The 22917-nt window shown below is 35.5% G+C and overlaps 1 protein-coding gene across 4 annotated transcripts in view; it reads right to left on the bottom strand.

Moving 5' to 3' along the window:
• Positions 1–356: 356 nt before the first annotated feature.
• LOC114355479 (uncharacterized) overlaps positions 357–22917 on the bottom strand; it is a 66806-nt gene continuing 44245 nt past the window's right edge. For 2 of the 4 annotated variants that reach the window (XM_028308345.1, XM_028308360.1), the window contains exons 2-10: positions 21476–21704; positions 4280–7187; positions 3956–4194; positions 3788–3864; positions 3323–3698; positions 3122–3252; positions 2826–2981; positions 2416–2573; positions 357–1828 (exon numbers count right to left, since the gene is read on the bottom strand). In XM_028308345.1, coding sequence (XP_028164146.1) covers positions 1705–1828; positions 2416–2573; positions 2826–2981; positions 3122–3252; positions 3323–3698; positions 3788–3864; positions 3956–4194; positions 4280–7187; positions 21476–21551 — 4245 coding nt within the window. In that variant the 5' untranslated portion in view covers positions 21552–21704 and the 3' untranslated portion in view covers positions 357–1704. Of the gene's footprint in view, positions 1829–2415; positions 2574–2825; positions 2982–3121; positions 3253–3322; positions 3699–3787; positions 3865–3955; positions 4195–4279; positions 7188–21475; positions 21705–21831; positions 21865–22917 lie in introns of those variants that run through there. The other 2 variants (XM_028308352.1, XM_028308367.1) reach the window with 2 other exon arrangements.

Below are 22917 nucleotides of genomic sequence, written 5' to 3'. Positions count from 1 at the left end.
GGAAATGCAAAACAAAGATTACGACTCAACGACGGCCTAATGCTTTTGCAAAAGTAATTAGAAGTTGTTGAATGAGATCGCGCACTCGTGTTTGATCTTTCAGGACTTTTAATGATAAGATCTTCCTATTGTGGGGAACACCGTCTCAGTGCGCGATGGCTTGATAACGTACTGACAACAGATATTCAATTATTTTCGTCAAACGAATTCCGTCCTTGGAAAATTTTGGCCCGTATTTTATTCAAGAAAACTCTTGGCTTTGTCAGACACTTTAAGCGACTGAATTAGAATAAGTACTTTTCCTTAAGCTCTAACAAAAAAGGACGGTGTTTGAAAAATAAAACTCAATCTCTGACATTATTATCTATATTCAGGGTCTTAATTGTTTAGTTTGTCACTAACTATAATTATAATAATTAAATTAGAAATCTACATGTACAAAAATTGATTTTATATACAAGAATTATCATGCAACTATACTTACACTAATTGGTAGGTAAATACATAGTTAAAATGATCATAATTCCAGGAATGTACAACAACAATCGATATCTATGATGAAATTGATCATTTATTTGACACAATCGAGAAAAACATTTCGAAGATTCAAAAACTTCAGCGTTCATTATTATAGTCATTTATAATATTCCTATCGGCTATTAATTAAATTAGATATTAATGTCTTCATACCTGCTGATGTTATTCGCGACAATTAAATTGACGATCAATAACATTTTAGTTACGCACAAGTTAATGTAAAATTAATAAATTCTTAACATTATAAGGTTCACACACGCACTTACTTATTGAAAACGTGGAGGTCCATTCAACATTGAACCGAACTAGACGTTGCTACGCGTCACTCAACGTTATAATATAGCTTCCAGACGATATCTACACTCATCTAAATAATTCTGTTCTATTCAGAAAGTTACATTTTAATATTTACACATGTACGACGAACGACGATTTGGCACAGGGGCGTTTGACGCACACTCGGCCCATACGCTCCACTACATGTTCTGAGCAAATATAGGTATGCAGAGAGTTATCTACAGAAACACTTCATAGGCCGGAGTACTACACTTTACGTATGCGATATTCCATCTATAGCAGCATACGGATAAAAAGACTGAATATTAAATAATATAGTTCATTAGCCAAACTGAACGCGAGGGTCAGTTGACAAGAAGACTTAGAAAGAAGGGCAGACAATTTTTATCGTAATAGCACAAATGAAAAATCACATAGATGTAGCATCCCCTCTATGAATTCTACTAATCCCGACTTACAATATTGGTGAGTTCTTATTCTACAATATTTACATCTCACAATCAGTCATATAGTTAATAATATTTTGGCAGACAATTTTTATTTAAAACTATTTCAGTTGCTGGTTTTATATTAATTAAACTCGTAGTAAGTAGATACAAAACGCAAAATAACGCTTGGCACTGTATAGTCCTAAATAGGCCGGACTACAAGCTGCTAAAAATACAATGCATAATATAAAATACGTATAAATTCTGTGATATAATTTAGATTTGATGATAATAAAACGTATTCACAACCTGTTACTGATGTACGAGTAAATGACCTCATTTTATGTGATAAAACGACGACTGGGTACTAGGGATTTTAATTGAGGTTTGAAAATGTGATATTGTCAAATTGTGTCAAGTCTCAGGGTGGTTCTAGCATATTCTAGAAGTTGCTGTCGTACTCGGAGCGGCGCCGCGAGTAGTGCGAGCGCGGGTACTCGCCCGTGTATCCGTACAGCTGGGAGCCGCCTCCCGTCTGCCCGTACAGCTGTGATCCACCGCCGTATCTGTACACAAAATAGAAGAACTTTAGAAATTAAGACAATATAAACCAAGAAACATGAAGACAAAGATCGTTGAATAGTCACGTCATGTAGAGTCAGTCTATCTTACGTCTCTTTTCCAATGCCTGATTCTTACGATCCTTTACCAGTTTTCTGTTTGAGTCCAAGTTACGTGAAAGTCTATTGACAAATTTTGTATTCTAGTACTGGTAATAAAATTAATTCTGAGACTTATATCACTGAAACATCGTAGATTTTCCTTAAGAAGAGCTACGCATATTTTATTCTAAACTAGCTTTCCGCCCGCGGCTTCGCCCGCGTGGAATTTTGTCTGTTACAGAAAAACAATATCGCGCGCGTATTTGCTTACCGTTTAGACCTACCTACGACAAACATTTTAAAACCAAAATCAGCTCAATCGGCCCAGCCGTTCTCGAGTTTTAATCAGACTAACGAACATCAATTCAGTTTTATTTATACATTATAGATAATAAAGTGTAAATAAATTAAGGCATTTGTGGATTTAGTTCACTCATTGCGCTCAAACTCCTTAAAAACATTACTGAAAACTCTATATTTTATCAACTTACCCATATCCATTTCCGACAGGCCCGTATATCTGCGAACCCCTGCCCGAGTCGGGAGTGTAGTGCTGCATATACTTCTGCAGCTGCGGAGTCCACTCCGACCTCCAGGAGTCCCCAGGATTGGGGTATGCCAGCTGTTCGATGAACGCCGTGGACATGCGCTGTGGAAAAAATAAAATAATTTTGGAAATCTGCTTTGTTCACGTTGCAATTCTTAGTTATTGTATGAATATCTAAAGCTTCTAAGAGTAAAAACTAATCGCTATTTTTACTAAGCTTAAAATTCATTAACGACCGGACGACGGTATTGGACTAATTTGGTAAAATCCTAAAATGCCTTGAAGCCCGAGGAAGTTTTTTCTAAAAAAAAAGGAAAAACTGTTACTTGTATAACTAAAAATGATTATAGGTACCTTTACCTTTCCACTAGGGAGATAAGGCAGATCCCTCTCCTTTAGCTGATGCATGTCATCGAAGCCACCCATGTGGCTCTTGTCCAGTTCTCGGAGCATATCCTCGCTGAGTGGTATTGGCTGTTTCGCTTTAGCGCTTTTTTGCCGATTGACCAGCTGAAAATAAAAATGATGGGCTGAATAAAATCAAAAATATTTTCATCGTCGCATTTGTGTCTCTAATCCCTTGTTATTCAATATTAATTAATATTTGTTTTCTCTTTCTTATAATAACTCTAGAATGAAATACGTCTTACCACTGTAACTCCGAAAATAACAACAAACAAAAGTGAAGCCATCGCTATCACTATTACAGCAATACCCCACTGTGGCAGGAACGATTCCTCTTCAGGTGCCACTACCTTCGGCTCCTCACGTTTTGGTAGAACTGGAAATAGAAACAAAATTAAATATCCTGACAAGCATTAATTTTAGCGACAGTATTACTAATCACATACCAATGAATTCCGTGTAAGCAGGATCCATAACAAATTTTCCTATTTCTAGTTTTCCAGCAGATTTGTCTATAGTCTTAGTCATCTTTTCATCACTTTTCGTCATTCTATCTTCATCAGGTTGGTCACCCATCATTTTATCGGGATCAAATTCCTCATTAGTTGAGTCTTCAACTGCTTTCTCCATGACTGACCCAGGTTTGGCTTCATGGAGGGATCTATGGAACATTTTCTTTAGATCGACGGTGTCGATTCTCTCTTCAACGTCATTGAGCTCAATAAAGTAATCAACGAGAATAGAGCCCTGACTGAATCCATCAATACGAATGTTCTTGTACCATTTCTTAAGCAAATCAGACTTAGAATAGACAGAGTTAAGCTGAAACAGAAAATAATTTGTTGTAAAATTATAGTTGACATGAATCGTACAAGTACCAGTAATTCTAGTTTATGAAATGAATGCTTTACTTCTTCTTTGACTTCATCAGCCAACTTCTGCCATTCTTCGGTATTCCTATCCAATAATTCGGGTATCCATTTAGCACCTGCGAAAAAAAACAAAAATATAATCGTCATACCTATTCTAAACAAGGTTGCTTAAATTAGACGTAATTTATAGATCAAAATGGTGTGTACCTGCAACGATTTTGATAGTAGCTGCGATATCACACTCCCGTCTGCAAACGCCGGGAGTGGTCGGCGGGGGCGGCGCTGGTGTCGTGGTCGTCGTCGTCGTCGTTCGTCGTGTCGTTACTTCAGTGCTGAACTCAGGCATTGGACTTGTTGCGGTTGCATTCCTTTGTGCTTCCAAAAGCTTCTCAATTGAAAATGGTGTTGTGGATGGGGACGGCCATCCAGTGAATTCGGTGGAGGCTCTGTAACAGTAATTAGATGGGTTAGATTATACAACTGTTAATGATTAGATAAAACAAAGAAAACTAACCAAATATTATGCATTACCTCGTTGGCCAGCCTTTTTGAATCTTAGGAGTGACAGGAGCAGGACCAATACTTGTGTTTGGCCTGGGCGTTGATTTTCTTGCATTTTTGCTTCCTGGTCTTGACGGGAATACTAATTTTATACCACCTGGAGCTTTGGTTGTTGAGCTCGGAGGAGCTGGCTCTTCAGTTTCGTTCAATTTGAAGCCAGGTGGAAGTAAGCTCGAAATATCAGCAACTTTAATCTTATCCAATGGTAATTCAATAGGTTTCTCTTCCGTTGAATTCAGCTTAAAACCAGGGGGCAAGAATGCTGATAAATCACTAACGGGCACAATTGCCGGTATCTTAGGTTCTATTTTGGATTTTTCTGTAGTTGAAGTATTCAATTTAAAACCTTTAGGCAAAAATGCTGTTATATCAACTTTTTGTACTTTATCTACAATACTTGGTTTTGTGGTTTCTTTTACTTCAGGTGCTTCTGATGCAGGAGGTTTATATCCTGGAGGCAAAAACTTGCTTATATCATCTGTCTGGAACTTTTTCACTAGTTCTTCTTGTGGTTTATGTTCTTTAGGTCTGTATTCTTTAGGTAGCAATGATTTATCATCTAAGATAATAACTCTGTTTTTAGTGCTTATGCCTGACGATCGTCCTTGGGTTCCATTTATTACTGACTCTTCAGAAGACGGCTCTGGTGCACTTGTAGTAGTGGTAGTCGTAGTGGTGGTAGTAGTAGTTGTTGTACTTGTTCTTTTATCTTTAAATGACAGTCGTGGTTTATAACCTGGCGGTAAGAGACCTGACAAATCATCCATAACAGTCACCAATTTCTTCTTAGGTTTTTGAGTCGTAGTAGTTGTGATACGAGGTGCGAATTTCTTTATGTTAACTGGTAACGGTTCTGGGGCTGATTTTTCTGTCACGGAAGTTGGTGCAGTGCTCTTTAAAGTAAAAACATTAAGTGAAGAAGGTGTTGTAGTTGTAGAGGTCGTTGTTGTGCTAGTTGTCGTTGCTTCTGTTGTAGTTTCAGTAATTAATGCAATCTTATGCGCTTTATTTAATGTTCCGGAAAGTACTGCACTTGATAATTCTGACTGTATGCTATCTAACTTGTCATTTATATTTTCAGTTGACGATGAAGATGAACTACTAATGATACTAGCTGAATCAGATTCTATCTTAGGATCTTTGGTAGCGGTTTCTTCATCCTCTTCATCTCCTTCTTGTTCATCTGACAATGCTTGTTTTTTATCATCTTGTCCGATTGCTGGGAATGGCAAAAATCTAGCTCCGGACACACTTCTACTAGTTTGTACTGATGCAACAACAATCCAATTTTCAGTAGTAACAGATGTTGATGTGTCATTATTTTGAAGTTCTTCCAAGGAAGATGAAGATGATGCTTCTGACGCCGCGATGATTTTAGCAGTAGTGGGTGCATAAGTGACGTCTGGTACAGATATTGTTCCATTTACAACGCTTTTCGTGGTAACAACAGATACAACCTCTTGTCCCAGAATTGATGGAGTCTCAATTGAACTAACGTCTTCTTCAGATGTTGAAGATTCGACGGTTGCCCCAGTCGTTACTTTGTCTTCGTCGTGTTCAGTTTGGTCGATAATAGTTGTGTCTACAAAATGTTTGAAATTGTCGTCTTTTACCGTAGTATTCACTGGTTTCGTTACTAAAACATCAAATTCTGATGAATTAGTTTTAAATTCTTCAGTAGTTGTTTCAGATTCTTCATTTGAATCATATTCGTCATAAATATCAGTCACAGGTTCCGACGATACTGGTTGCCGTGTTGTCGGTTTTACTTCAGGTGCATCTGTTTCATCGTAGTATTCGACATATTCTCCTTCCTCCTCTTCCTCGCCACTTTCATTGTCATCGTGATGGTGAATCTCAGCAGACTTTTCAGTCGATGTAGTAGTAGAAGAAGAAGTTGTACCAGGTCTTCGATACGTCATAATTTTATTATCAGCATTCATTGAACTTGCATCAGGCTTACTGTCTTCAGTTTGTTCTGAATTTGAATCACTTTGGTTCGATTTAATAACTTGAACATCAAAAGAAGCTTGTTTATTTTTCATCAACTCTCTGAATGAACTTATGTCACTTATGTCATCCTCAAGAAGCGGTTCTAAATCTAATAAGGCTTTGTATTCAGTAGAAGAACTGTGGTAAACATTTGCATCGGATTTTACAGGTTTGAAATTGTTATTACTAAACTTCTGACTGTTCCTGAAGTTAGATTTGTCATCATTAGACGGGGATTCAAATTGTGAAAATCGCGAGCTTGTAGGTTTATTACTCAGTCTTTGTTTACTTACTAATTTATTTGGATTGTAAGTAGTTACTCTATGATGATCATAAAGATCTTGGTTATCATTGTCAATATCTTCATCATGTGATATATGACCGCTCTGGCCATTGCTCTTCAAGCTATTACCATCAAATGGTATAGTCTTAAACCTGCTATTCCGTAGGTAGTCTATGTCTGGATTGTTAATTGTTATTTGGCCTAAAAATGTTTCTGGTTTGGATGGATCATTTTGATACGCCACTGAGTGTATTTGGGATGCATCTGGCCTCTTGGTTGATGCTGGATGAACCATCTGGAAGTTGTATGGCAGTGCTGGCCTGAACCTTTGTCGTTGTGGTGTGAATTCTGGTTGATTTACATAATATTGAGTGCCGGATTGACTTCTGCCCGTGGGCAATTGGAAGGGTGAGGGGTTTTGGTTGTAGTTAGGACTAGGGAATCTGACATGGGCGTCATTGTATAACGGCTGCGGTGCTGACGGTGCTACCCTGAAGTTGTCTCCATGGTCAAAGAATGACGTTGGCCGACTGTTTGGAAATAAAGGCGGTTGTACTTGAGCAAAACTTCTTTCCACCGGTGTGTAGTAAAAATCATTTTCATCTGAAAAGAAAAACAATCTTATGAGTATACTTTGTGAATTAACTTTGAAATATCTAATAAATAAACTGCATATCGTCCATTTGCGACGACACTGTGATATATCAAAAACAGTGGTTTTCCAGAAAACGACTTTTTAACTTTTGAATGACCATAACTCTTAAAAGAAGGTTAGGATTACCTAATTGTGTATGAAACGTTTAAAGATTAACTATTAATAAATTTAAATATTTATAGTAAGACATAAATTTGCGTCTAAATTGATGAAATTATAGCGATTGAAAAAAAAAGAGACAACTTATCACATTGTTCTAGTAAAAACATAATATTTTGAAGATGGTAAGTTCAGTTGTCACGTTGAAGATGATGTAAAAAATTATATTTATATGAGTCATTATTTAGATAAAACGTTGATCTTGAAAAATTTTATTTTATTTTAATAACATTACAATCAGTAAAAATGAGGTAATTATTGGAACAGGCGAATATTTCGCTTTGTTATGTTAAATTGCACTTATAAAAATATTATCTAAGTAGACAGACAGTTGTATATATACAATATTAAGCTCACATTAAGTTTTCTTATTCTAAAAACTAATGCTTATCAAAATGAACGAAAAACTCTCAAAAGTAAAATCTCGTAAACTACTACAAAAAAAAACACAGTACTTAAGAGAAACTGTATTAAGTAGGTATGTATGTATGCAGAAGAAAAAATTTTAGGTACCTACTAGGTTAGTAAATAGATATTTTATAACAGACTAGTTATGACAATCTAATCCTAAAATTATCAACGCAAAAATCGCCGTCCCCGGCGAATAAAATGGCAAACATGCGACATTTTGGTACCTTTTCGGGTGTTTTAATTTTTTATACTTTTTTAAAATTAAATTTATAAAAGATAATTATTTAAACAATGTATTAATATTATGTAGCCATTTTATTGGCGTAGTTTTTCTGAAATAGTTATATAGCAATATTATTATACAAAACTATGTTGCGCCCGCCAAAGTATATATTTGGGCAATAAGCGATAAAGTAAAATTCTCTCAATTGTTGATGATCTGTAATTACATTAAAACATTAATATACCTTTTTTGCAGAAAGCAAAACATAGCCAATACAGCTAAGTAACATTGAATAATTACATAATAATAAATAAATAAATATCTGGGGTCATCCAACGCATTGCTGTTCTAGCATACTTCTACTGATAGATAATTTTGTTAGCTATCGTCTTAGATTAAGCTAATCTAAGGCTATCGTATGATAATATTAAATATTTTGCTTGTTGTGTCTGTAAAAACAGACAGTCGTATAAGTATGTTTTATTTGCACTGTATTACTAGTATTTGAACTATTCTTCAAAACGAATGTATGTTTATCAGTCTACATCTACTCGTATTAGTTATTAATATTATTAATTACCGACGTTATTGTAGCTCAAAGAGACCCTTTCACAGCGCTCACATAGCGCTGTTAGTCATGTTGTCGGATTAGGTTGTGGAATTCCTTCAGGCAGTGCATCGNATACCGCGGTATCCTCGAGATGTCACGTTTTTCTTAAAAACAACGAGGACCTCACATCTCAAAGCGCAGGTGGCAACTGAACTGTCACAGTGTCGAAGCCAACTAGATCGCCGAACGAGCCAGCGCTATAACGTAATATTTTATTTCTTTCTCTCATAGTATTGTTGTTTTTGGAGTAACAAATACCCTGTTTTTGGAGATAAAAGAACCCAAGATCGCGGTTCAGAATTTCGGTAAAACAAAAAATCGTATATCTCGAGATGTCACAGTGTCGTCGCAAATGGGCGATATAATAAATTAAAGCAATCAGTTGAACCGAACATAAATGATTCATAAGTCAAATTGTCACCAAACAGGATGTGGACATTCAGTACCTAATTAGATTAGGTATGTACTTACCTACCTACATACAATATCTATGTATAAAAACATGTTTTAATGAAGTAGCAAATACACGTATGCTAGACCTTTTTGATTTTTTAATAACCCCTTTTGGACATTGCATTAAAACTTGATAATAATGTCATTTAATCCCATCACGTAAGGTTGTACGTTAACCCATATCACACCCATGTTATTTAAATTATTTTGCTGGGCTGTCACAACAAGTTTGGCAATACGCAAACTGGGAAGCAATCCTATTATGTGCCCTATAACCTAATACATCAGCAAACAAAACAACTTGGATTGTGTACAAAAACAATATCGTAATGGATTTTGTTAACTTGTTTTGCGAGAACGTTAGTTTCAAAGCGTTTTAATGCAATTTCGTGATACGCTTTTATCGAATGCTGTCTGTTACTAGGCCGCTATAAAAGTGTAGGCTAACTAGCTGGCTTTTAACTTTATTACCTGCATCTTTCGGTTAGCGACCGCATATTTTCAAACCACAAAAGCAAACAAGACATACATACCTACTCCTAAAATAGTTCAAGTATCATATTCATAAGACTTGAATGTTGATGAACTGTAATACCTACCACAATAATGATTTAGCACGACGTTATCAAAGATGAAAAATTCTAGAAGCGCTCTACATACGTATCTGACAACAGAAAATATAAAGGTAAGTACGATATTTCCCTCGTTAAAATATGAATAGGGTGAATACGTAAAGGATTTTTAAAATCCTGTTCCCAAACTCAGTGTTTTCATAAAAAAGTTTTTCGAGCTACCCACTCTACCAACACCTATCAACCGTAAACACCACTTGTCGCAATTCATCTCTCGCCAGAATAAAATTATGTTTGGCGCAAAACATATTCGGGAGGGCGCAAAGACAACGCGCGGCTAATCTTCTTTTATGACCCTTCCAGTTTATTATTACGTCCTGGTTTCGGCTCTACATCGTTTCGAAGATAATCTCAAGGAAATTACTTTCTTGTGGATCATATCCCTAATTAAGGAGCGTCCTCATCAGAGCTCGAGTGGAAGCAACGCTGAACATAATAGGAAATCGATAAATTGGGACTCTCATAAGTCAAGAGCTTTCGTGAGATACTTTCGACTTGGCACTTACGGCCTCGCTTAAAAATCTGTCCTAAAATATTACTTAACGTATGTGGGGAGCGTTTATTTTTTTTTACTTAACTTAGATACCCTATAAGGTTTTGGTGGTGGATGCTTTTATGCATATTCTAGTGTAACTTAACAACTCGGATAGGCAACTTGCTTAATTTGGAAAACTTAAAGTAACATTTAATTGACAAAATAATGATTTCATCTTTTTGCTTTATAACTTTTTTAATTATTACCTATGTCATAACTAAATAATTTATTCGTGATTTTAAGGCATTAGGTATTTTCTAAGGCCTCTAACTTAAAGTTGTTTTTCTGCAGACAGTAAAATTATTCTTGCGACCACAAAATCGCCATTAATAATCCATTAGCAAGATTACGGTTCAATTTATTTAATTTAATGCAAGATTTATCCATAAATAACTTAATTTAATGACATCTTGGAAAAGTCGGGTATTGTTTTCACGGTTTGTTATCATTATTGGATAGTCGAGGGCCTTGAAATTTTAAAGTACCTAAGTCTTCTAAAATTTTGAGAAGTGACTCTGTAAACTTAATAGAGAAACTTGAAGACCTTTAATAAAACGAAAAGTATTTATAATAAATTGTCAGTGGCATCTAGATTTGAACAATGAAATATGATTTTGCTTTCGAAATAATGTTGAATGAAAATATTCGTTAAGTATTGTATTTGTAAATTTATCAACAAGCACAATGTCACAGTAGAAGAAAAAAGATACCTTTTGTTCAGTTACTTATTTAGTTTTGGCCTAGACAGTAAATTGTATTTTATCCGTCATTTTTCGGTTCAAGTTTCGTTTTATAGAGATAGCTAACCAATTCGACCGTACAGAATGATTTTAAATTCGACGCGAGGAATCGCTGTTCGTTTTACTTTATTTTTCCTTTAAATCCCTGTCGATGAATATCGGAGCCGTAGAAAAGGAATCTCGGAGAGACACAGGAAAATCTGATGCAAATGAACATGAAATTGCCCTTTTGAAACACACGCATTCCGAAATCTTTGCTGAGGGTTCTCGAGTTTTCTTTGTGAGTATAATGTTGTTTTGTTTATTGCGCACTCAATTGTTTTTCAACGCAAATAAAATACGCCTTATTCTATGGCAAGGGAATTGGTTCATCGAAAAAAGTTGTGGCGAACGAAGGTCGAGCTCACTTCCCACTCTACTTAATTCTTCTCCAATCCCAAGAGTCGCACTATATTGAGAAAACAAGTTTTTCCCTTCGTCTCAAATATTTTCCCTGATTAAGTTCGTCGTGGTTAAATTTCCCCAGGGCTTGCGTGAACCTTATAGCTTGGTGTCAATTTTGATAGCTGTTATTGATCGTGGGGATCATATAAGTAGGCAATATGTGGAATCCAATCTTCTTCAAAGGGCCGAGATTTCATTAATGTACGAGCACACAGACCCGTTTCGTAGCGCGTTTGAATATTTTTAATTATGTTCACATGAGCAAATACTATCATTTAATTTCCAACCTACATCAAATGCTGAATCTGATTCTAAATGGTGATTACTTTACTGGGGCAAATATTGTATGTATCCTCGTTTAAATATCGAGGGTGGATGGGTAGTTGGCAGTACAAACATTTATGCATCATGTACCTATTATCAGAATGCCAACACGTCGCGGCGTCGGTGATAGTAAATCTAGTTTTCATTTTAGAGAGGTTGAAATTTAATGAAACTACCAGCATTTATGGTAGATTGTCCAGTCTTCAAAATTTAGGTCACAGTCCTAGGGTCAGATTTTTATGAGCGTCTGAAATGGCTCAATGACAATCGTAACGGACGGCATAAAACGTGTCCTCCGAAGGACAGAACCATTTGTGTTTTGGTTGATTTTGAATTAAGACTCAAATTTTACTGCGCCTTACGACGAAGTATTATGTAGGTAGTTAAACTTAGTTGCATGTTATGTTAAACCTGATAATCGAAACCAGAAACTGTTTTATTATTAAGAATTTTATATTTTTCTGTTCACCACCATTCAAATGTAATCATTAATGATTTACGCAAATGCAGTTGCAGTTAAACGTTTAACTGTATGATTTTAATAATACATTATTGTTACTAATCTGTGTTATAATTACCTTAATTAATTCATGTACGGCGTTAACAGTACTAAATGGGTATTTGCTTATGGAAATCGTCATAAAAACAAAACAACACAATAGGCGTAATTAGGTTAGCTTTTTGCGGTACAAAGTTTCCAAAAGGTCTTTTTGGGTTTAAAACAGTATTCATCTGAACAATAAGTTGTAATTAATATTAGGGGTGGTCCACATGCCGTAAATCGCAGGTAATTAGGGGGTTCGGGCCGTCGGCCTGCACGTGACGTGAGGGAAAGCTCAAAAGCTCTTTGTAATACACACGAGCTTCGCCCGAGTTTACCATAAACATTTAGATGTAGATTTTTACGGAGCCACCTTTAAACGGTAACATTTATTAAAAAATCTGCACCATTTTTACGTAAGGTTAATTTTAAATGTAAAATGACAGACGCCATTTTTGTTGCCCTCCGAAATTACTGAATTAATCGCGTTTACAAATTGTTACGGTGGCTGTTAGAAACATTTTGTTGCTATTTAAATTCAAAGCGAAATTACAGTCCTTTGATTTGGAAAATCGATTAATTTGTTTAACTGATTACCTATTTAATGTTTGACTTTGAGTTTGTTAACGTTCTAAGGCGGCTTATTTTGGATATAATAATTATCACTGAGAAGACAGTACGGTAATTGCATCCTTATTTTGATGCTATGAAGGTTGCAGTTTGTTGAGCATCTTAAAGAATTAAGAAATCAGTTTAACGCCTCGATCTTGTTACTCGACAAAACTTTAGCCTATGAGCTTTTGAGTAAAGCATCAGCTTTTTCAGCGAGTTTCATGGACGATAACTGATTTGATTAGAAAATTGGTTGGTAATTTTTGATGCTCATATGTTGGATTGAGGGTTTAACAATGGACAAATTGTCCTGATGTTTAGTAATGCCTAAAATGTTACTAATCTAACTTCACAAAAGATTTTTAAATGCGAAAGTACTTATGAAAAAAATATTTATTATATGATTGTTACTCTTTGACGCCAGGATTTTAAAGTTAAAGCTTGTGAAAAACTTAATATGAAATTGCAAGTGTTAACTAGGTTTTAAATTACTACACAAAATATGATACGGCAGTTAATATTAACATTTTACATTTAATAGTTATTTCATTTAAGCGTTAATTGTAATGTTTAATGAATGTCAAACACAAATTGATACTAACATATTACGAGTATTTCACCATTTATAATTACACCGTATCTAGTGAAAGGGAGGAAACGTGTTTCTTAAAAGGCTTTTACATACTTTTGTTGAATAAAATTCAAATGAATATTAATGTTTTAGCATAATGAAGGTTTTTTTAGTATTGTTCTGTTTACATACGAGTAGCTGCATATAATTCAAGCGGAAATAACACATACCGCTAAACTATTTTGGCGTTCTAACAGTTTCCTTTAACATTTCCTACAATTTAAAAGTGAAGACCTTGATTTCATCACGTCGTTAATTTACGAAAATTGTAGGCTTAATACGACGCGGGCAACTTATACGAGTAAGTAGAGCAACCTTGTTATATCAACAACTATGTACTTACATAATAACTACAACTGAAAGGCTCTACATTTTACTGATATTCATATTCATATTCATTTATTCACTTCGCAATGTTACTTCACCCAACAATAAAGGGTAGTAGGTACAAGATATTCAAAATGTTACATTGCTACCTCCTAGAGGTATAATTATGTGATTTGTAAAATCAAGTAGGGAATTTCTCAAGTAAGAGATTTAAAAACTTAATTGAATGATTTAAGGAATTTAGTTGAAGAATAGGTATAGCTGACAGCAGCCAGTACATTTCTCGTAACCCGATTGCTAACATTCTCAATCACGTCTATTAGTAGGCGAACTTATCCCTGATGAAGTATGGGCGGGCGTTAGCCGCAGGCTCGCTCGAGGCCTATTAGGCCTGCTTTCCACCAAAGTGGAGACAAGACAAGATGTGCGGAGACGAGCGACATAACGAGCAGTTTATCTCCACCAAAGTGAAGCGGAGCGGAGATGTGTGGAGACTTCATTTTCAGATATTCTCGTTCTCAGACCGTACCGTCGCTTAGTGCTTATGTTAGGTATTTCGTATGAAAACTCTGTGCTTACCATGATTTTACGTGTGCTCGCTAGAGAGTGCGTCAAAAAATCTATGAAGATTTTATAATTCTTGAAGTTAGCCGCTAAGGGCGCTGTGCAATGGTAATGGTAAGCACTCTGAAGCCGTGCTGAAGCTGAGCGGAGATGATACGCGTAAGTAACGTTAATTAAAAATTAAGTTCTATTGGTTGCTTAAAACACATCTCGTGTACTCGCCTCGTCTCTGCCTTGGTGGAAAACGAGCCTTAGAGTGACCTCTCACGTGCTCCCCACGTGTTTGGGTAAGACATGCCTAGGAATTCCAGATAAGGGCCAAATGGATGCCGCCTTGGGTAAAACGTGGAATTTATTCGAATGCTAAAAGCTATATTGATATTCCAGACCGTTCTTATACGTTCAAGTTGCGGTTATTTCTTTTAGATCTAGAATAAGTAAACAGACATGTCCTTTTTAGTGATATTGACTTCAAAGATCAAAAATTTATTTTTGCTTTAGTTTACTGAACATCTAAGTATCTAGTCATTTGAAATGATAATAGCTTACTTTCGATTGACTTATTTCAGATAGTTAAGACGTTCTGTGATACTAAGTATATCAGGTACCTAACTATCTTCAGATGAGTGAGTCATTCACATTAGTCCTGGCCCTATATCCTGAAATTTGTAGGGTTTGATTTTAATTAATCATTACCAAAACTAGCTAGGTCTTCCTAAGTAGCCTCATTCCCGCAAAAAGGGGTTTAACTGGACCGTAAAAGACCGTTAATCGTGGTTCTCTCGGCAAACGTTTATTTCTATGCTAAATCACATTAGCACATACCTCAAACGAGGTATTTAATTAAGGTTATCTGCGTGAGTGTGGTTTTGTTGAGCCATGAATCTCATCTCTTATTAGAATGCCGGATCACGTGTGATATACACCAGCACGGTATTATAGCTAGTGGACTAGATTTAGGTGGTTATGATATGTAGAAGCGAAGTACATAGTTTGGTTTATGTAGTAAAATGTGTACCCATCAAAAACAATACTTGTCAAAAAAACCAAGTCTCGCAACTCAGTTGTTCTACGGTAAAAAGTTGTGAGATCCATGTAATACCAAGTCCAGGCCAGGAAATCTTTAACGTTTTACATAAATTATTGACTTGGCCATCGCATGAAAACACGTGTAAATTAAATTATTTAGTGCGATGGCCAAGTCAATAATTTATGTAAAACGTTAAAGATTTCCTGGCCTGGACTTGGTATTACATGGATCTCACAACTTTTTACCGTAGAACAACTGAGTTGCGAGACTTGGTTTTTTTGACAAGTATTGTTTTTGATGGGATCTCATTTCTTTTTGTATTTTGTAGACAGCAGTTATGTAGGTATCTAGAAAACTAGACCGAAATTGAAAAATTTTACTCGACTTGGCGGTTGCACTACCATGCCCCCAAATAAGTATTTTAGTTTTTCCTTGATTCATACACCAAACACTACTTATATTCCAAATTTGAAGCTTCTAGGTCTGCTAGAAGTGCCTTAGAGTTTTGATGATCGGTGAGTCAGTCAGTCAGTGAGTGACAAAATTAAGAAACTTTGACCCGTTATAATTCTTAAACTACTGGTTCAAATTGAATGAAATTTGAAATATACCGTGTCTTTACAATGCCTGCATGGTTACTGAAAATTCAGTCTTCTAGTTTTATCCACAACGAAGTTACAGGGGGTCGAAAATGTCATGAATTGCTTCGAGAAAAGGATGGTACGGCCGTGCCGCTTTTTTGCTCGACTTGGTGGGGGCACTGCCGTGCCCCCAGATAAGTAGAAAAGATGAATGAACGCACTTAATATATCGCAATAATTGAAATAATCAAATTAAGTTAATCTGAAATGGGTAGCTATCCAAAATACGAAAGTTGTACGAAACGTTTTTTCTTTAGTTCAGTTTATTAAGCTTGCCTAAAACGTCGTCGTATGTACAATGTAAATAGCTTATTAATATGGCATAAATTTTCATTCATGTCATTTCTTTAAAATAATTTATTTGGGAATTTTCCAGGAAAGTTATCATGTAATTCAGACGGACAATATTAATGTCATATAGGTACAGTAAGTGAAAACGATGTTAGGTACCTAATTTTCACAGAAACGATCACGGTACGATGACACGGCACGTGTAAATTCATAAATTGTTTATTTTGATATATTTTTCTAGCTTTTGCCTGCGGCATCGCCCACATGAATTTCGGTCTATTATAAAAAATTTTTATCATACCCTTTTCTTTTAAAAGTCCAGACTTAACATACTTGACTTAAGGTCGTATGTCCCCTAAATGGGGCAGAGGGCGTTCACAACAGTTTAAAAATCCAGGATCTATCCTTTGTTTATCACTAAGTCTTAAACTATCTTTAAACCTTTCATAAGAATCGGTTTAAACGTGATTAGGTAACCAACAAACTGAAATACTTTGACATTTATAATATCCGTAAGTAAATACGGATTTCACGGAATTTTCGCGAATCCTCGATTCCATTGATTTCCAACCAAGTAGTAGGTTTGTACTTAATTAAATTAAATTAAATTACGCTTTAAATGGAAAAGGGGAAAGACATACCTACTATTCAATGGGAACCAAAATAGAAATACCTACAAGAGGTTTAAGTACTAGACTAAACGTTTTGATATTGGTGGTACTTTAAGTGAGCCTTCTAATAAATAAATGTAGAACGCATTTTAAGAAAGCTGACAATTTAATGTTAAGCTTGTAGGTATTATAGTAGGCAGGTCAAATAAAAATATAATTTGAGACATGTACTTACTTCATTCTAATTCATAATCATAGAAAGATAATATGTATTTTACATTATTATTATAAGTATTGGTCAATAATTACAATTTCAAACCTATTTAAAATCTGATAAGTATTTCGTCCACAGTCAAGTAGGTTATGGCGTGGTCACATACCTTTGTAATTCCCAATAATTATATTGCGTGACCTCGTACGTGCTTTAGACTTGGTCGACTTCAGAAGCAATTTAATTCAGCTATAAAAGTTAATAATCTCTTAGCATATTCAATGCAGTGTTAGGTTATGTTCTAGGCTAGATTAAATTTAAATTGAAACATTGGTTAGTTCCATTTCCTTTGTACGCTCTGTGAATAAAATCTAAATACATTTACTGAAAGAGAACGAGTATGCGTTCAGGAAATTAAAGAACAGATTGTGCATTCGCTCTGTCAACCTCAGCTGTTATCTTGGCTTTTTGAAATCTGAGTATACTTTATAACATTTTAAGGTTGTATTTTATATCTTATACAATCTGAAATTAGGTAGGTATTTAACTATCTTTTGAGGAAAACTGAAATCTGTGTGCCTACCATGAGTTTACGTTAGGTGTGCTCGCTAGCGACTGCGTAAAAAAATGACATTTAAATGTATGACATGTTGTGCAGCGCCCCTAGCGGCTACTTTCAAGAAATAAAATCTTCATATAATTTTTTGACGTATTTGCTAGCGAGCTCACCTAACGTAAACTCATGGTAGGCACACTGTAGTTTTGTTTTGTTTCTTTCACACACGCGAAAAAGGGCTGAACGCGAAAAGACTAACTTAGCTTACTGATAAGCTGATATCATATTCACATTAGTCAGTTAGTATGCATGTGGTAGTGGTGAGTTAATAAGTATCCAATTTATATTTAACTATGCTATAGTGATTGACTACCATACATTCGCAATCTCTCACATCGGCAACGAAACAAAAAAAAATACTTGAAACATAATAATTAATATTAAATTAGACCGCTCACAATTTAAACAACCAAGAAGAATTTTGAAACTTTGAATTACAATTATCATAAAATAAAATCAGTTTCAATTTCAGAATTGCCTCTGAAATGTTGGACAATAAGACAGCAGTTGATGTGACTCTTTCGTCTCTAAATTAATTATATTATTAATTAATGTCACCTTAATTTGATATTGTCTGGAGTTTTCAGCTATGACTGTATAGACTGAATGGCGTCTTTTAAAGCGATGTAGGAAATCATAAAGTAAAAGTAATTAACAAAAACAGTCTAACAATGCCTTTTATACTTAAAATTATAAACTAATTTGTTTTTCTAAACAAAATGCTTAAAATGACATTAAGTTCTTTTATGAAACCTAATATACCTTATTATTATTACTTAATGTATGTGTATAACCTGTATAATATACGTGTTACATTACAATATGTAAGAGCGGTTCAAAGAGATGAAGCTAACTTGCAGGGCTTGAGCTAATGTTAGTTGTTGAATCATCTTGAACTAGGACATGAGTCTGAGATTAATTTTTGTTTGATTTCGTCTTAGTTTCAATATAATTTAAGTTCATAATATCTAAGTGTACTGGCTTCTCTTCATACAGCAATCTCAAACATTTGGTCTATCGAGTAGGTAGTTTATGGACAAGCTAATTAAAGGTAAAAAATGCCATGTCTGGTATTTTTATTTCAAAATCACACCTGTTCCAACGATATAAGATGCCTCAGTGTGAAGCTTGCTGTCCTGGTCCTGACGTTATTGTACCCACGAGAAAAATATATTCCCTGCTGTCACAGAAAACTCCACAAGCAATAGTTCAGTGAAGTATAGGGGAGCAATAAGAAGGAATGTTTGCCCGAGTTGTCAAAGTTCCGAGCAAGTTGCAAACTCAAGGGTAAAATTCAAAGACGATAACAAGCGGTCGCTATTCGCGTCTGGGCATTGAATAATAAATGGGCCGTCAGCTAGCACACGTGGGTGGCCGTTGGGCCGACGTGTTCGGCTCAGGCCGAAAGTTTCGGCCCTGGGCCCTTCCCACCTTGCTTAGTGTCATACAACAAAGATATGTACATGTTTAGACGTTTTGTCGTCTGTCTAAAAATTGACCGCTTATTTTTAGATATTTATTAAAATGTCCTTTTCTACGTAGCTATGAACTTACAGTATACGTGTAGGTAGAACTTATAAACTAGTTTAAGGCTAATGATGTGGTAACAACATCTCTTACAGCTTGATATCTAATGTATATTAATGTCTACCCAATTCATCAATAAAGTTTACGCTATAATAGCTTATTGTTTATTTCATGAACAAAAATTCTGATTGAAGTCAAAAGGACGAAAAAATGTGTCTAAAAAAGTTTTCGGCCGCAATATCCGGAACTAGCTGTATTTATTGGCTGCACTAGTCGCCATTCCTGCATTGTACGCCCACTGGCTTTATATTATGCCTCCACATGTTTTTTTGGTCCGGTTTTGTCCATTAGTGTCGCTATATAGGACTATGTGTACGCAATGAAAGAGCACAGATATGCGGTTGTTTTGTATCACAAACTGATAAAAATAAGGCATCATTTTAGCTAACTTGATTTTATCTCTTTTAGATTTTGTTGCGATAAAAAGTACCTAGACAGATTCAATCCATCTTTAAAACAAAATTCACCAGAATTGACTCAGTGTTGTAGTTGTAAAAACATAACAAATAAACAGAGTAACTATATGCAATGAGAATGCAAGAGAATGTGTGTGTGTGTGTGTGTGTGTGTGTATGTTTATCTGCGTCGATTAAACATAAGATATAAAAAACAACACTATTTTACAAATCATGAGATTCGATCCAGCAAATGTTCGATTTCTTCATATGACTTATTTTGTATCCAAATATATAAAAGTTTCTTACACTCATGATGAGTTTTGCTATATATAGATAAGTTTTTATTTATACTATTGTAGATGTAGGTGGAACGTGATTCAATCTGTCTGGCAAATGTAGTTTTAGTGATGACTGGTTTGGCAACCCTGCATGTGCGTCTTTTTTCTAGTATACGAGGGTCGTAATATATGGATTTGTGTGTTTTGAGGGTAATATACACTATATATAATTTCCTTACCGAGAGCAACCCACTGGTGTTATATAACATATCGGTGGGGAAGCGTCTCTTCCTAAAGTACATGACTTTAATAAGAGTACGCTGCGCCCTCTCAAGGTTAATAAATTGGGTTTTTGCGGCACCACCCCATACAGGAACGCAGTAGGTTAAAACGGACTGTGCAAGAGCTGTGTATATTCGGTTGAGAAGACAATTAGGCGAGTTCTTTTCACTTCTTTTCACACGCGAATGTTGCCGTGAAAATTCTCGTTTTATAAAAGTCAGCGCACACAGAGGCGAGAAGGGCGGGAAAGCGATCCAATAGCGATCCAGCGCGAAACGGTGGACGCATAACAAGCCAGAAGGCGTACGCTCTCTATGTGACTGATTTTATACAAACTAGAACACTAGAACATTACAAAAATGGACCCCGATCGCGAACGCTTTTCCGCGCTTCCCGCCACTGTGTGCGCTGACCTTTACTAAAAACTAAGAGTCCCAATGGAAATCATGCCCGCTGTCAATATACTTCGATGGAATTCCGAGTATAGGCTCTGTGGGATTGATTCAATTGAGCTTAATATTTCTTTTCTACGAATACCTTTTGGGTTAAATAAAACACGAATTTCGAAAATAATAATACTGACACTCATTTAATTTTCCTTGTCAAGTGGACCTAATCTCTTGAGAAAACTGATTCGGATTTTCGTTGTCTTATTTCTAAACACTATATGTACGAGTAGGTTGTAGGACGTAGGTATTTGGATATTGTTTGTAAATACCATGTACCTACATTTAGGTGATACTATGTGGGGAATTTGTTTCATACAATTCGTATGGACGATTAAAGTTAAGTAGGTACAACCGTAAATAGCTATTACAAAAAAAAGATAATAATTATGCTTGATTGACTACAATATGAGATTGGTGACAATTTGACTTACAAATTGTAAAAATGGAATAGTGAACAAATATTAAAAATAAACAAAAGAGAATCTCTTGCAACTCTCTCTCACTCCACATTTACAGAAAAAAATGCTCTACTTTAAACACCGAAATGCCAAACAGAATCGATTTGTAGAGCATTTTCCGACCTACGTGTGAAATTTTTCGCTTTGACGCATAAAAAACAATTGAAAATCGACTCACCTTGACATTGCGTCTCTTTTATAATAAAAAGCAGGAACGAAGCGATTGTGACGAATCTCCAGCGTCGCCGTCCCATGGTGTTTGGTTATATTTCACCGTTTCATTGGTCTATCACTAGAGAAGTTATAACACGAGAAAAGTCTTTTGCGTTTTGGGCACAGCCATATTTGGCGGAGAATTTGGCACAGTCATTGATTAAGCCTACACCATGTTGGCAGCACCGTCACATCTGAAACAAAAAAGAAACACATTTTAGTCTGAGAATTCCAAGTTTATGTCGAATAAATTATTATTTCTGAGCTTTATTTATTATTTGAAAGGCAGTTTTTAAATCAAATAGCCACTAAAGTAATTACTCGAACTAGTTAACTCGACGATCGTAATCAAGAAAATAGATTTTCTATTGCCTTTGCTCATAAACGTTTAAAAATTTTAATAGTGTTATAGCAATTATAATTTTAACAGTTCAATTTGAAATGACGTTTATGCGGCACCAATATCTGGTTTAAGTAATTAATTTAAGCGTTACGCTGCAAATAACAAAGAAAGTGGCTGTAGTTACGGGTAATTGCTTTTGCTTAACAATAAGGGCTTCTTATTGTTAGTCAGCTCTATCAGTTTCTACAATGCTAGTTTCCGAACAAACAAAATTATATAACAATCAATTTGAAACGACTTAACCAGATAAAGCTGACAAGGTTGTTTGTGTTACTAATCTAAAGCTGAGTTGCACCATCTTAATTTAACAGTAACTATAACGATAACCGGTGTTTTTATATGGAGTTTGACAGACTTGACGTTTGTTAAAGTTAAAGTAAGATGGTGCAACCCAGCCTTAATCAACAGTGTCTAGGTAATTATATCGAACACAAATAGAAGTTGGGAAGTTCATTAAGTAAGTGGTTGCCAGCCGGCCCATAACTACGGTCTACTTTAATCAATAGATTCCGAAGCCCGAATTGTGGCCCACGAGAGGTGTCAGGTGTTGTACCGTGGATGGTAATTAGCCCGGGCCACTTAAAAGGTACTTTAGGTATCATTCTCGGTATCGATTACCAAGGCTCGGTAGGAATATCATATCGCAATGAATTATACCTACAGAACAGAATATGGAAGGCGGATGATTATCTAAGAGTATGTTTTCTTTCTTAGAATCTGCTAAGTTACGAAGTGGACGTCATTTGGCTGAAACGAAATTAACGAATGTCAGTTATATTTCGCACACTTTTTTAGTCATCGGAAATTAAAGAGCTTCCAAAATACGTACACGCATTTTATGTCATCAAGCTAACTTACCAAAACACGTATTGGAAAGATATGCATAATTGTTACCACGGATAATAATAATTATTTTACCTCAAAACGGACTCTATCTACCTCTAACTCTTCATTTAATCGTGGTCTGCAATCGACCTCGGTCAGTCAGTTTCCAATTTAATTAA

The sequence above is a fragment of the Ostrinia furnacalis genome, unplaced genomic scaffold (assembly GCF_004193835.3).
Source record: "Ostrinia furnacalis isolate ACB-3 unplaced genomic scaffold, ASM419383v2 OfSCF0207, whole genome shotgun sequence".
Lineage (NCBI taxonomy): Eukaryota > Metazoa > Arthropoda > Insecta > Lepidoptera > Crambidae > Ostrinia > Ostrinia furnacalis.
This window is presented reverse-complemented; position numbering and strand designations above follow the sequence as displayed.